The sequence below is a fragment of the Vitis riparia genome, chromosome 5 (assembly GCF_004353265.1).
Source record: "Vitis riparia cultivar Riparia Gloire de Montpellier isolate 1030 chromosome 5, EGFV_Vit.rip_1.0, whole genome shotgun sequence".
Classification (NCBI taxonomy): domain Eukaryota; kingdom Viridiplantae; phylum Streptophyta; class Magnoliopsida; order Vitales; family Vitaceae; genus Vitis; species Vitis riparia.
Genome location: NC_048435.1, coordinates 5,046,816 through 5,062,672, shown reverse-complemented (window position 1 = coordinate 5,062,672; position 15,857 = coordinate 5,046,816). Strand labels below are relative to the sequence as shown.

Sequence of the window (15,857 nt, the reverse complement as noted above, 5' to 3'; positions counted from 1 at the left end):
ATGCTTGGCCCACAAGCTCATGGCGTGTTACATTCATAATTAGGTCGTGTTTCTATTGAACCAATGTATTACATTTACAAAATCAAAATTATTAAAAATATTTTAAAAATTAAATCAATTTTATCATTTCAATTAAACATATTTAAATAGATATTTAAGACTATATTTAAAATACTACAGCGATTTTAAAAAAAAAATTAACACTTATAATAATTGAAAGATAAAATATGTTAAGTCTTAAAAATGTAATGAAAATTTTTTAAAATTATTGTTAAACGTATTCTTTGTATTTTGAAAACACTAAATAAAAGTAAAAAATATTAACGAAAAATATTTTTTTATATTTGATTATATTATAAAAATGTTGATCTTTTCATATTTAATAATATATTTTGAAGGTTGAAATTTAAAGTTGGGTACGATAACTTATCTGATTTTATATTCTCCTTCCGTGGGCGTGGGATGTAACATGTGTGTGATTGCGACCAATCAATTCCAACAAGTTGAGCATCATCATTTATTCCCTTTCCAGATCTTGTTGCAGCAGGCAGCAGCCCATGTGCCGTGAAAGCAAGCAAAATCCTGGTACAAGTTGTCAGGTGGCTAAGCATTGTTGCTTATTTGACCCGCTTAATTTATTCAATTTTAGTTTTGATGATCAACTCATTTTACACATCACCAAAAATATAACATTAAATTTCAATGCCATAAATGTTGTTTATCTGAATTTCGACATGAATTTCAAAGTTTTGCTTTTATTTATTGATATTCAGGTTTTATATATATATATATATATATTTTTCATTGAATAATCTAATATTGATGATGCTTAATATGAAAGATCATCAGTTTTTTTTTTTTTTTTTTTTCATATGAGTTAATAGAATTTTATTTATTTTTAAATAAAAATAAATGTCAATTTCAAACAAAAATATCTTTTCAACATCAAAATAAAATAACAGTGTAATGTACAAGCATTAGGGAATAGATGTGGACAAATTTTAGAGATTTTACTAGCCTTTAGTTTTAATTAATTATCTTATTAAGATGTTTTATATGTATTTGTGTTATACATGATTGGGTATAACACAAATACATATATGTATTTGTATTACTCCATCTTACATACATGCCTGGGTAACTGGGTTTGCTCGGAACCAATCTTGAAATTATCGTGGGATTTAATGGAGTCCTCCAGAATCTCTCTCCGACCATTCAAGCTTTCCGATGTGGAGGACTTCATGTCATGGGCTGGTGATGATAGAGTAACGCGCTATGTAAGATGGAACACCATCACCTCTACGGATAAAGGCCTTCAAGTATTTGAAGGAGGTGACTATACCCAGGATGAAAATATCGGTAATCACGGATATATCGCTACTTCGATTTTACGGATATATTGGATAGATATTTTTTAAAAAGATATCGATAAGCTTAAAATTGTTAAAAAAATCATAAAAATATAAAGAAAACCTCATAATAATATAATTAGAAGTATAATAGATATTTTAAAGTTATTTTATTAAAAATTTTGATATATGTATAACATGATTTATCATATTTGATAATAATATCGTATGCATCGATAAAAATATGAATTTTATAAGTGTACATTTATTATTAAATTACATATAATATTATGATATTTGATTATAATATGTCTAATTTTAAAATATATATTAATATTAAAATATGATACATTTAATTCAATTGTATTAAACAATATAAAATAAATTATAATATATATATATATATATATATATATATATATATATATATATATATATAATTTTTTAATATTTAATTAATTATTAATGATATTAAAAACATTATGAAGAAAATTATATAATTTTTATATTTTTGGTAATTAATTAAAAGAAAATTTTACATTTAATTATAAAATAATTATAATTAATTTGCTCTTTAAAATATTTTTTTAATATTTTTTTTATATAATGACTTTAAGTATATATATGTTTGGTGCACTTTATATTATAAAGGCAAGTTAGCCCAGATGGCAAGTGGAGTGAACCCCAAACCTTTTGGTTTGGGTTTCAAATTCTCTCGGAAGTGCACGGCACTGTACTACATTTGACTTCATTGTAGCGCATTTGACTCCGTTGACCCACATTGACCATGCTATATATCGGGGGAAATCGCCGATATATCGCGAGATATCGCCGATTTCTCGATATTTATCCCAAAATATCGTCGGACCGATATCATGATATCCTTCAATATCGCCGAAATATCACGACAGGCGCCGATCCATATGTTTGGACGACAGGTCCATCGGATACATTTCTGTGAAGCCTGAATCAGGCGACGACAGATGCAGAGCACATATAGGGTATGCGCTGGGCTGGGAGTACTGGGGACAAGGGATCGTCACAGTGGCATTGAAGATGGCTCTCTCTATTGTGTTCAAGGAATTCCCAGATTTGGTGAGGGTGCAAGCCTTGGTAGAAGTAGAAAATAAGGGGTCCCAAAGGGTGCTAGAGAAGGTCGGGTTCCTGAAGGAAGGGTTGCTGAGGAAGTACGGGTTTAATAAAGGTGAGGTTAGAGACATGTTCATCTATGGCTTCCTGTCCACCGACCCAATTCCTGATTGATGTGGCCTTTACAAAAATCCTCATTCTTCTGCTTAAAGAGTATGAATGGGGTAGACAGAATATTTTTTTCAGTCTTCTATTCAGTTTTGCTTGTCCCTGTGGCGTGTAACGTGTTACATTTTCTTTTCCTGTTCTTGTTTTCTCGAACAACATTAGTCCAAGTGGGCCTGGTGGAATCAAGGTCTAGATTCTTTTAGCCCACATTGGATAGAACTATTGAAATTACAGGGCAGATGTTCAGTATTACAAAGGGCCAGTGACAAAGGCTGTGTGGTCAATGATCTGGGCCTGAAACAGCCCAAGCCCAACGTCTGAGTTAGGGGTGTAGAGGGCTAGATTTTTATCCCTAGAGTAGGCAAAGTTGTGGGTATTGTTCCACCATGGGAGTTAAGATAAGAAAAGACGTGATGACGTATCCCCTTGGCAAAATTGTCAAAACATGCGGGGCCTACAGTCTCTGCTTTTCAAACTTATGAATCAACTTAAATAAATGGAGTCATCTCTTTATCAGTCTCTCCTAAACTCAAATCAGGTTACAGTAAGCTCAAAGTACTTTTAAAAGAGACATCTGGCCCCAACAGAGTGGAAATCATTCAACTACTATAATGCAGAAAAATGGGCAATAGCCTATAACACTACCCTATGTCCCCAAAAACTTAGGCTGAGATCATCATCCCATATAGTTGTCAAGATGATTGAGTTGAAAAATTGTTCCACACAAGTTTCCATCTCACATGAGTTTAGGCCATGATACTTATTTATGACATGTGATATAGCTTTATTATAACATTCGTGTAACAAGACATCCTCATTTCTCAAATTGAGTTTTATATAGAGTTATTTCTTTTCTTGATCAATGTCGAATATCGTAACTTTTCGATACTCATTTGTTTAGGACATGATATTTATGACATATAATGTTATTTAGTTATATCATCTCATGTGACATCCTCGTTCATCAAATGGAATTTTATATCGGATTTGAGGATTAATTTTAATATCTTTTTGTATTGACTCGTCTTTTCTCTTATAAATATTTTTCATTCTAAGTCAGACAAGCTCTAATTTCATTATTTCAAGATTTGTCTACATAATTACAAAAATTTCCAACGTATACTTCTTTTCTTAATGGATACGGGACATCATGGTCATTGGATTCCTTTCGTATTTTAATATAAAAAAAAAAGGTTTGGATTAGGTATGTTTACACCGTGTGAACTTTCAAGATCTTCTATTTATTCGTCTATTACCAACTTTAAGAAGAAACTTAAAAATAATAATTATAATAATGCAAAGATATTCGGGCCAACAGGATAGACAAAGTTAAGGGTCTTTTACAAACAACTAGTTTTTATTTTACTACCAAAAAAAAATTAAAAGATTAAAACAACATGCTGATTAAAAGAATCGAATCTTTCAAATAGTCATTTCATTAGTAGTTCAACTGCATATGATTATACCATAGAAATATTCTAAGTGAAGCATGGTATGATATTTGTCCATAGGGACACACAGTGTGTGCCACAGTTATCAGTACAAAGCATGCCACCCATAAAAACATAATCCCTATATTAAAGATTCGATCACCTCAGACAAGATGTCCATGAAAGTCAGTAACCACCAACCTTTCAAACCCATGTATATGGCTAACGACTGGGGTGGACAATTGTTAAAACCAATAATCTAATTAAAGAAGAATTAATGTGATGAAAAAGCCAAGAAATGAAAGATTGTCCTTGCCAACAGCCAAGCCACCCAATAAATGTACTTGACCAATAGTGGTTTTGATTAAAGCCCACATAGACAATGACAAATCTATATTAGCTTTCTCCTCTTTTAATGCTATAGACATCTCTCTTTCTTTGGTGTTTCTTCAATCTTCGCTCTCACTCTTTATGATTAACTTTCTCTTAACCTATTCTCAAATGGGGTTGTGTTGGCCACCCCACATATCATGGCCATGGGGAGGGGTTTAGTCCCATGCATGTTTGTGACTTTTTCAAAGGTTTTGTCATCAAAGTGTTCTTGTTTCCCATGTAATTTCCTTTTCTTCTCTTTCTTTTTTACCCTCTTCTTTTCTCACCCTTTTCAAAACCATGGGCATATTCTCCCTTCTCTCCTTGCCTTTTTCTCTAGAATTGTTTGCCTTTTCTTTAATATGGTCAAGAGACATAATCAAAACCGGATTGGAATATTTGAAAGCACAAATCTAAGCCATTGTTCTTTTTTAAGAGATGTTTATTCTAGGCAAAAACCAGTGGGAGGAAGACGAATCATGGCCCTCCATCTTTCCTTGTTTACTTGGTTTGAAGTACACATTGTTTTTTCCACCAAATGGTCCCTAATGTGGCCACCAAAATGTACTCCATTGTCCACACTTGGTATTAAAATTAAGCTTCAATGGAGGCCATTAGTGGCCGAATGCTTGATTGAGCAAAAGACATACCTTGTATTCAACCAGTTTGTGACAACAATTTTCATGACCCAATCAAAATTAGACATGCCCATGAATTGAAAATGACTGGAAGACCTTTGGAAGGGGACATTTGAATGGTCCCGGCCACTTGGTTGTTGCCATGTGGAATTTCCAACAATTGGAAGAAGCTATGCCACACCCACTTTTTTTTTTTCACTTATTCCATTTGAGTGAAAGTATATATGTACGTGTCTCTAGGCATGTGAAGGGGGTTGATCATGTGGACAAGGCAAAGTAAATTGTGAAGGAACTATTGTTTCATCCATGCTTGAATCAAATGAAAAAAAGGGAGGTGAGCATGCCTTTGCTATCTTTTTCTAGTGTTGATATGCTATACAAAGACTTGAGATGGTAGCATCTATTCAATAAAGAGGCATGGCATATTATCCATGTTCAGAACATGTAGTAATGCAAAGACTTGAGAATATTGTAGCATCTATTCAATAAATAGACATGGCATATAATCTATGTTCAAAACATATAGGCACTTTTATATGTCATGTTAGAAACATATAGGCATTTTTCTTCCCTTAACCTCTTCTATTGAGAATTGGTAGTATTAGGAAGAAGTCTTTCTCTACAAGATTAATAACAGGTATGAAATAACAAATAGATTGATATACACAAAATCTATAATAGTTCATTTTTCAATGTGAGAGTTATGACCATTTTATCATTGTGGATTTTCATTATAATAAAAATATGTATAAGATGATATCACATTTTACGATAATCTTTTCTTATTTTTTCATTCTTAAAAACTTAAGGTTCGTTTGGCCATATTTTCTTATTTTTTAAAAAAAAAACAAATTTTAAAAATAAAATTAAACGGATTCATGTTTTCCTTTTATTTTTAAAAACCGGTTAAAACAACTTTTATTTTATCACTAAAAAAATTTAAAACAGCTTTTTATTTATTTTTTTTAAATATATATTTAAATTACACAATCAAACAGACTTTTAATCATCTTAATAATTTCTTATATACTTAAAGAATAAGGAAATATACATATCACCTAAAATATTCTTTAAACATTCCTCTCATAGGCTCCATGCAACTCTAACAAGTGGATGATAAAAGATGTAGTATCATATAAGAATGGAAAAGAAAAAAAAAACGTATAGATATGTATAGTGAAGGTAAAATCTTTCCAAAACCACCTAATTTTAGGTAAATGAAGTTTCTACTTAAGGCAAAGGTATTGCACTAGAATTCGATCTTGAGTGTTGTCCATTCCAAGTCTCATCGGCCCTTTAGCTGGGCCCTTTGTCAAAGAATCGTGTCATGCAGAAATCCTCATCAGCAATAGAGAGGGATATAAAATAGTGATGAAACAAATGTGGGACCCAAGTATGGGCACACCCTTGCATCATTAGAAGCCCTTAATGTGGGTATTTTGATTAACAACTCCTCTCCACCACCATTACTCCAAGTCCTCCTGAAGTGACATAAACCACCACCAATGCAATAATACAAAGGGTAATTTGAAAAGGACACCCTAACAGGGGTGCCCCACCCCCCAATAACACAACAAAGATAGGGTCATCTTCATTCCTCACTATCTTAATTTTATGTTGTCATAAGCTTGAAGTTCTTCAGGCCTATGAATGTCTTCCTCTAACTAGGGTTACATCATTGGAAAAAAAAGCTTAGAGTAACCTCACTTGCCTCAACTAAGGTTAAGGGTTTAGGTGACATGATGTGGACATTACACTATTTCTTCCATTTTAGCCCTAACATGGGTTAAGAGTTAACCCACTTTGATTTATTTTAGTTGGGTCAATCAGATTAATAAAGCTTTACAAGGAGCAGATTAATGTAATGTCAAAAGCTCTTTGTTTTAGTGTGGTAAAACCCACGAGGGTTTGTACTTATTTACTTAAAAATCTGCATAAAATAAAATAAAATGTTGCAGAAAACAGGGTGGTCAGTGAGACCCTATTGACTATTGGGCAATGAAACATTAGAAAAATGGGGTCTTAAGCTCATGCTATGTAGAAGTGCTTTAGCTTAGTGTAATGAGACTCTCATGGGTGTTTTGATTTTGTCAAAATCCGTACCCCAACATTTAAAAATTAAAAATAAGAACCTCACATGAATTTGAATATATTATTCTAACTAGGTGAAATTATAAGAATGAAAATAGTACATAGAATAATAATAAAAATTAATCAATGTTTAGAGCCTGTTCCCTTCCCCAACACGAGACTCCTATGGGTGGAACCCTTGTGTTGTTAGTATCGTTCTTCAATTAATCAAAGACATTTCTCAAGAAAGAGGGTTCTGGTATTAATTCTTGGATCGGATTTAGATCGTCTCATTTAAAAATTAATTAGTATTTTATAAGGATAAATTAAGTTTTTTTACGACATTCACCCATTATTATTTAGGTGATCCATTCCTAAACTTAAAAGCGATATTATTTCACATAAATAATAATAATAATAAGTTAAAATGAATAAATAAATCAATCATCATATTAATTATTAAAGATCATAACCACCTCCAAGAGATCAAGTCTTTTTATTTATTTATATTCTCATTTTAAGTTTTCTTATTGATTCGACAATATGGAATAATCTTCTTTCAAGATTTCTTATCAATTAAAAAATTAAATGGCAAGCAATGCATTTTGTAGTGTAGTGAAACTCTCTCATTTTTAAGTTGTCCTCTTCCAATATTAATGTATAAAAGTACCATGAAAGTATATCACAATTTGCATCATTTATTACTTTATTCTAAGTAATCTAAATTTAAAATTTAACCATCTTGGAATCAGAGATAGTCCATCCACTCAAAATCAAAACAAACTACGTAAGATTAGCTCATCAAACTTTGATTAATATGGTAATTATTATTTATCAAACAATTTTCACATGCTACATGAATACATTATATTCGATGCAATCATATATTTAATAATTATACTAGATTATAGATATTGATGAAGATTTGATTAGTTTATAAAATCGAACGATTATTCTAAAATCAGGCACCGATTTGTGCACTAAGGTTGCATTATTTCATGTAATCTTGGTTTTTGGTTAATGAAGGATTAAAATAAAACCTAAGATTAGGTGTGCTTTGGTGAGAGTTTGTGCAAAACCAAGTGGGAGTTTTGGTGTCTTCTAGATTAGAAATGTCACCATAGTGTGATTAAATAGTTGGTAATGTAGCTAGGTATATGTATAAAGTAGAGGGCCCAAAGGAGATTATAAGAAACCCTAGGTTAATCAATGCTTTGTTAAATATTATAATTTGATCCCATCCATGATTGCCCTTTTTTTTTTCTACCTCTAATAATTGAAGGAAATAAAATAAATGAATATTTAGGGCTTTATAGTTTATATCAATATTTTAGTGTAATGTTGCAATCACTTCATTTAAACACTCAAGTACTTTCCTTGATTTAGAAAAATTAATAAACAATTTCTCAAATCATTTAAAAGAGTTAATTTCATCCAGACGTCTTAAGTTTAGTATAAATACATTAAGTCACCACCGATCTCAAATTTTATTAATTAACATCTTTATAAATATATTTTATATATAAATTTTATTTCTTAAAGAATAAACTTTAGTGTTTAGAGAATTATTAAATACTTCTATGTAAAATATTTTTATTTAAATCATTTAAAAAAATTAAATTTAATAAACAAATAAATTTATAAGAGTGTTAAATCTCAAGAGTCTCAATAAAATTAATCCTATTTAAACTACAAGTAAAAATTGCATTTTAACCAAAAAGTTATTTTAAAAAACAGTTATTTTTCGTGTTTAGTTTATTATAAAATATAAAAATAAAATATAATTAAAATTAATTAGAAATCGATGTTTTCTTAAATAATTCAATCTTCACATATAACAATGAAATTAAATGAAATAAGTTAAATAATTGATAAAAAATAATTTATTCATTTGAATTTTTTTTATTTTTCTTTAATTTTATTTATTCTCTTTATTTTCTTTCTTATTTTTTCTACAAATTTTTAAATTAAGATTTTAGTTTATTAATTAGCATTTTTAATACTCAAGCATTAATTAATTCTCATAAAAAAAAATAATAATAAAAGCATGCCGGTAAAAGTAAAAAACACTTCAAAAAAAAAATTGCAACGTAGAGGGCAATTTAGGTTTTGAAATAGATTGCATGGGGATGGGCGTTGGCAGTTTCACTCACCCCCATCTGATTGATTTCAGTACTTTTCTTATTATTGTAATCAGAGTCTGAATCAAGTTTCAGACGTACGATTTGACTGTTCCGTAGGTCCACCTCGGAATCCTTCCACGCGTACGGCTGGGATGCCCTCCAGCTTTGGAGAATAAAACAGATTATAGCTGTTGAACATGTGAGAGAGCAGTGCGCGTTATGATCTCCTGGCTTTGGCTCCAGGCGCGGGCTCCAGGCGCGTGCAGTGGAAAAGGTCAGAAAAAGGCTGACCTTGGGATCATAAACCTTATTCATGATTTAACTGAGCGTGGGTTGGAAGGTGGGCCCCTCATTTAAATTTTTTTGAAAATATTCCCTATCTTCTATTTTAATTTTTTTTTTAATTTTTTTTGAACTTTTATATCGAAGTACTTATAAATACCCTTGACTATTCTATTTTAAAATAAATATTTTTTTTAACACTTAAATACTAAAAATTGAATATCTATTCCAAAATAAAAATAAATAAATTTTATTATTATTATTTTTCAATAAAAGAAACAATTATAAGATCATATTTGAAACTACTTTTAAAAAAAATTTATATTCTTCAAAAAAAAATATTTTTATGATGGAAAAAAGTTTTAAAACATATTTTAATTATTTACCTATTTTATAAGGATTATTTTAAAAAAATAAATACAAAAAATATGCATAATGATTGAAAGTAAGCATTATAAATAAAAATAATTTTTAAAAATATTTAAAAGCATTAAAAGCAAACTAAAAGTCTAAAATTTCTAAATAGATTTGTGTGGGATCCACATTCATCTGGACCAAAGCTCATTTTCCAATTCATGCTTCAAACAAACAAAAGATTGTTGGGACAATGCCTATATTCATTGCACAAGTAATAAATGTTTCGAAACGTTACATCGAGAGAAATATGAGTGTAAATGTTTGACTTTAAAATTGAAAATCTTATTAATAAAGTTAATTATTAGCATTTTAAATAGTAAAAAATCAAAACTATGAAATATCAAAATTAAGGTATGATAAAAGTTCCTTAAAAAGCTAGAGTTCTTATATTTAAAAAACAATCAAAACTATAAGATATCAAAATTAAGGTATGATAAAAGTTTCTTAAAAAGTTAGAGTTATTATATTTCAAAAACAATCAAAACTATGAGATATTAGAATTAAGGTATGATAAAAGTTCCTTAAAAAACTAGAGTCCTTATATTTCAAAAACCGACTTGATGTTGAGGGCTTCCTCGAAAAAACTATTCAGACACGCCTTATCATAGGAAGTTTGTTGTTTATTTGAAAAAAGTTAGTCAAAAAAAGAAATTGTTGATCATGTGCCAACAACTTTTAATTCAAAAAATATAATAAAACTACTTTTTTCAACGGTTGTTTTTTACAAACTATTTTTAAAATATTCTTAAATAAACCCTAAATATTTGAATTATTTTCAAATAAGCTATTTACAAGTCCTCAATATATATATTTGAAAGGGAACACTTTTTTTCAAGAACTTTTGGAAAATTCATTACTACAATTTCTCTTTGATATTAATTTTATTTAAAAAAATAAAAATAGGAATTAGTTTGTAGTTTATTCTAAGTGCAAATACCACACTCCATCTACCATTATATTTAGGCTTATTTATTTATTTATTTGTTTATTTTATGAGGCCAACCTATTAAAAATATATATGGGATTAAGTATGTATGCGTTTTTTTTTTATACTTTTTATAAAAGTATGAGAGTTTTTCATTTATTTTTTATTTTAGATTATCTTATTTAACAATTTTAAAATTGAAGAATTTTTACAATTTTTACAATATCTTTATAGAAATAAATTGAAAAACTTGTTTTTTCAAGTTTGCATATATGAATCCAATTTTATTTTTTTAAAAAGTTGAAAAATGTTTAAAAAATTATAAATTATTGTATGAGAATTCACTAAAACAACCTCTTATAAATTTTAATTTATAATCTATTAAATCAAGATTATTGTAGACAAAAATAATTTTCTTTATTCGGTTGTTTTGTTGGAAATTCCATTTGATGAAAATAATTTTTATTTTAAATGATGTAAAATTATGGTTTTTGGAAGGCCAAAACACCTGCATGGTAATTCGTGTCTATTTGTTCTCAATCAAAACTTACGTAAAACGTATTGAATTGGTGTAGTATTGACGAATTATATCAAACTTTAGGCGTAGCAAAAACACCCTCAATGCAATTGGGTCATGTGGGTCCGGATGAACCTGCTAAGCTTTAGCATTTGGAGGCGACTATTACGGGAAAACGAGAGAACACAACCCGGTTCATCCGGATACTTTCTCAATCCCTCTACTTCAAACTCCCACTTTCAAAAAGAAAACAGAAAAGAGCGGGTCCGGATCCGGGTGGAGGAAGGGCATCAATTGGGGCGGGGCCATAAGAATCTTTTGGGTCAGAACTTTTAAGCCAGGGGGGTGTTTGAACTTTGGAATCACGTGGTAAATAGATGAATGCTGGAAGGGCAATTGTGGGAAATACGATAATGAAGTGGGGTCGAGATGATGATGTGGGGGCGGGTGAAGGAATCGGAGCTAACTGGAGTTAAAGTGGGGCCCATAAATAATGGGTTTATATGTAGATGTGATGGGGCTTGGGGCTTGATGACGATGCTGATGATGGTGATGAATGGATGATGATGATGGGTACAGAAGGAGGAGGAGGAGGGTGTACAGCATGGTCCGTGAACCTCTCCTATTTTGGTAAACAGATGTGTGGGCCCCACCAACCCCCTCTCCACCCCCTTTCTGTGCGGTAAAAAGCGACTCCGCTTTACACGTTTAACCTCATCCTTCGCTCGGCTTCCCAATTTGGCTTCTTGGCTCCCTTTTTTGTTTTTCTTTTTTTATAATTTTTTATTCTTAAAATAAAATTTGACAAATTTAGATAGCATTTTTTAATTATTTTTTAAAAATTGCTTTAAAAAATATCTATGAAAATTGAAAAATAATTTAAAATAAAATATCATATATAAAAATATTTTTAAAATATATGTAAAAACACAATTCTCAAATAAATATTTATTTTATAAAATATGAAAGAATAAAATTGTTTTGGAAAATCAGGGGTAATCTGATATCTACCATATGCTGACCACGTGATGCACGGACTCTGAAGCTTAGCTGGAGAGTGAAGGTAAGCCGACCCATTGCAGAGTGGGGTAAAGAGAAAACGAAGTAGTGTGGCGTCAGCCTACGAGTGTGTGAGCGGTTTTTATATATTGGGCATCCTGCCATGGCAAGAACGACGATCAGAAATCCATAACCAGAGGACACAGAGGGAGAAAGAGGAGTTTCTCAGGCAAAATCCGACGTGGAAAAATTGCCATTTCAGGTGGGGAGAGAGAGAGAGAGAGAGAGAGAGAGAGAGAGAGGTGGTTTTATCAAAACCCACTGATTCCCACGCACAAAAACCCCTCTTTATATCACCCACCAACCCCCACTCTCCTCATTCCCACGATTGCTTCTCTCTCTCTCTCTATAACACACGCACTTTTCTCTGCAACTTCATGGCAAGTCAGAAAAATAACTGAAAATGAAGAGCAGAGAAAGAGACCCATTAAACAGAAAAGGAAAGAGAGAGGAGCGATAAACACTTTTTTTTTTTTTTTCCCTTTTCTTCTTTTTTGTTTTAGTTTTGTTTTGATGTTGGGGGGTTTTTGATTTATGGGTACTGTCTGCATCTGAAGGGCTTGAATCTTTTGATGATAACAAACCATTTTTGCTGAAATAGCAGTGAAGTGAAGGACGTAAACAAAAGAGAAAAGCAAAAGCAAGGGGAAAAAAAAAAAAGAACAAAAATACAAACTTTTTTTGTTGCCTGTCTGATGCACGTCTGTGCTTTGATCATGACTCGTGAGGTTTTGTTTGCATGTCGATTCTGAGTCGGTGACTGATTCTTAATTTGCTCAGAAGAAATAAATATATTAGAGCTAAGAAAGTGCGAGAAAATCGGGGAAAAAGTGTCCCTTGTTTTCTTGGTCTTTCTCACTCTGTTTGGGATGGAGGTTACAGAGGCATGGGGTCTCTGGGTTCTGTGAAGATGATGCTTCTGGTCATTATCTCACCATCACTTGATCGATCGCTCTCTTGTATAAACGCCATTAAAAACACGCCTTTCTTCTAGACTGGAGCTGGTGAAGCTGGAAGGTGGCTTTGCTCTTACCCTCCTCCTGTAATCCATGGCGATTACCGAGTAAAATTATAGAACTCTTCAGGTGAGTTCTACTGTCACTCCGTCTGTCTATCTTTGAACCTCGTTTCCAGATAATAAAGTCTTAGTTTTTGGATTTCTATCTTCTTAATTTGCAGTAGAACTGCTGTGGTTTATTTGAATCAAGAGGAATTATGCTGAGAAAGAGGTCCAGAGCGTCAACCAGCAAACAAGCTCTAATGGCGGATTGCGGTTCTCTACCATCCCCCACAGACAAATACAGGAGACCCCCTTCATCATCTTTCTTCAGTTCTCCACGGCTCTTCACTGGTTTCTCCTCGAAGGTCTTCTCTGAAACTGAAACAATGATGAGCCCAACCTCCATACTTGACAGCAAACCGTTCTCTGGCTTCCGAAACCCTTTCACGAACACCACGTCCACCATCAAACCCTCAGAACCCGAACCCAGACGCCACTGGGACAAATTGGATTCCAGAATGATTGGTCTCGGCATTGTAGATGCTCTTACCCATGACGAATCCGACCCAAAACTCTCCAAACCAGAAAGCAGAATGGTTCTCTTTGGATCACAGCTCAAGATCCAAATCCCTCCTCTCCCACCCTCAGTCCTCTCTCCGGCCGAATCTCCAAAATCTCCAGCCGATTTCGGCATCAAAACTAGGAATTCTCAACTCGGTCCCTTCTCCCCTTGCTTGTCTCAATCTCCGGCCAAGAAATCAGGATTTGGGTCTGCCAATACCGGCCTCGAAGCACCCAACTCTCCCCGGATTTTCACTGGCTGCCTCTCCGCCACCGAAATGGAGCTTTCTGAAGATTACACTTGTGTTATATCCCATGGACCCAATCCCAGAACTACCCATATTTTTGACAACTGCATTGTTGGCTTCTCTGCATCAAGAAAAGAAAACGATGTTTTCCCGGAAAGTTTCCTCAACTTTTGCCACTCTTGCAGGAAAAACATTGGGCAGGGAAAAGACATTTACATTTACAGGTTAGACCCAATCACCCCCACCCCACCACAATCCCGCCCCGCCCGCCCGCCCGCCCCCCTCTTTTAGCATCTGTTTACATTCTTTTCATATAATCTTTTGTGCTCTTATTTGGATTATATTTTTGATACATATTGGCCAAAGTTGGAGTTGGGCTGGTAGAACACCCCATGTTTGAGTTCTTGAAAAGGAAATTCAGTTTAAATTTTGACACACCCACTTCCGATTATTAGTTGATCCGTAGGAATCTACTGATGACAACCAAGGATTAAGTATCCCAAACATAGTCTTGATTGGACCCATTTGGTTTACAACATTTGTGCATCTGGTGAATTTGATTGTGATGTCTGATCATTCTTTTGTGTGATTTCAGGGGCGAGAAAGCCTTTTGCAGCAGCGAATGCCGGCAGCGGGAGATTATGTTGGAGGAGAGGATGGAAATATTGGAAGGTGGTGATGTTTATGGGACTTGTTCCTGATAGTTATACCCATCTCTGGTCCTCTCCATTGTTTCTAAAATCAATCTCGTCCAAGAGATTTACCAACTTCATAAGGATAAATCCTATATCATCATTTAGAGTGGGTGGCCATATTCGTGGAGACAGAATTTCCAACGGCACATACCTACATATACATATGAATTAGTGGGGGAAAAAAAAACAAGATGGTATTCGAGCATCCATCCATTGAATCGGTTTCAGTGTTCTTTTTCCCTCATTTTCCTCCCTTTTTTTTCTTTTTCTTTTTTTATTCTCTCTCCTTTCTAGTGTTTCTAATACTCTCTTTTGTAGAAACAGAGGGGCTGAAAGGCTGAGACATTGTAGAGTTGATTTTGTTGGATGATTGCTGATGGGTTTGTCCACAGTTTTTGGTTTTGAAAGTTGGTAATGATATCGATGATGTTTGAAACTTTGAATTTATCTATTCAAGCCCATCTCATAATTAAGGACCAAAATCCGATTCCTTAGTTTTTTTTGTCCTAATCTTTTGCGTTCTGATGACACCCATTTGATGAAGATTTGTTGTATAGTTTATTCAGGCCCATTTTATTGGTTTATGACACAGCTCAGTATAAAACTGACCAATGAAGGGAATATTCAGTGATATACATATACTACAGCAGCTAAAAATAGCTGTGGGGATAGACCTAACTTTAAAGATATATGGCATGCATTTTGGGTCAGGAGAACTGTCTGGATAAGCTCAAACTAGCTGAGATTCAATCTACTGATGATCCAGCCCATGGATCATCACAGCAGCTAAAAATAGCTGTAGAGGATAGACCTAACTTTAAAGATATATGCATGCATTTTGGGTCAGGAGAACTGTCTGGATAAGCTCAAACTGGCCGAAATTCAATCTACTGATGATCCAAGCCCATGGATTT

The 15,857-nt window shown here is 32.8% G+C and overlaps 2 protein-coding genes across 2 annotated transcripts; both read left to right on the top strand.

Moving 5' to 3' along the window:
- The first annotated feature begins 1,184 nt into the window (after positions 1 to 1,184).
- On the top strand, positions 1,185 to 2,612 carry LOC117914482 (uncharacterized N-acetyltransferase p20-like). Its single transcript, XM_034829825.1, has 2 exons — positions 1,185 to 1,359; positions 2,323 to 2,612. The coding sequence occupies exons 1-2, from the start codon at positions 1,185 to 1,187 to the stop codon at positions 2,610 to 2,612; spliced, it is 465 nt and encodes a 154-aa protein (XP_034685716.1).
- Positions 2,613 to 12,636: 10,024 nt separating this feature from the next.
- LOC117914665 (FCS-Like Zinc finger 8) lies at positions 12,637 to 15,425 on the top strand. The gene is made up of 3 exons (XM_034830093.1): positions 12,637 to 13,524; positions 13,619 to 14,472; positions 14,844 to 15,425. The coding sequence occupies exons 2-3, from the start codon at positions 13,655 to 13,657 to the stop codon at positions 14,947 to 14,949; spliced, it is 924 nt and encodes a 307-aa protein (XP_034685984.1). The 5' UTR covers positions 12,637 to 13,524; positions 13,619 to 13,654; the 3' UTR covers positions 14,950 to 15,425.
- The last annotated feature ends 432 nt before the right edge of the window (positions 15,426 to 15,857 follow it).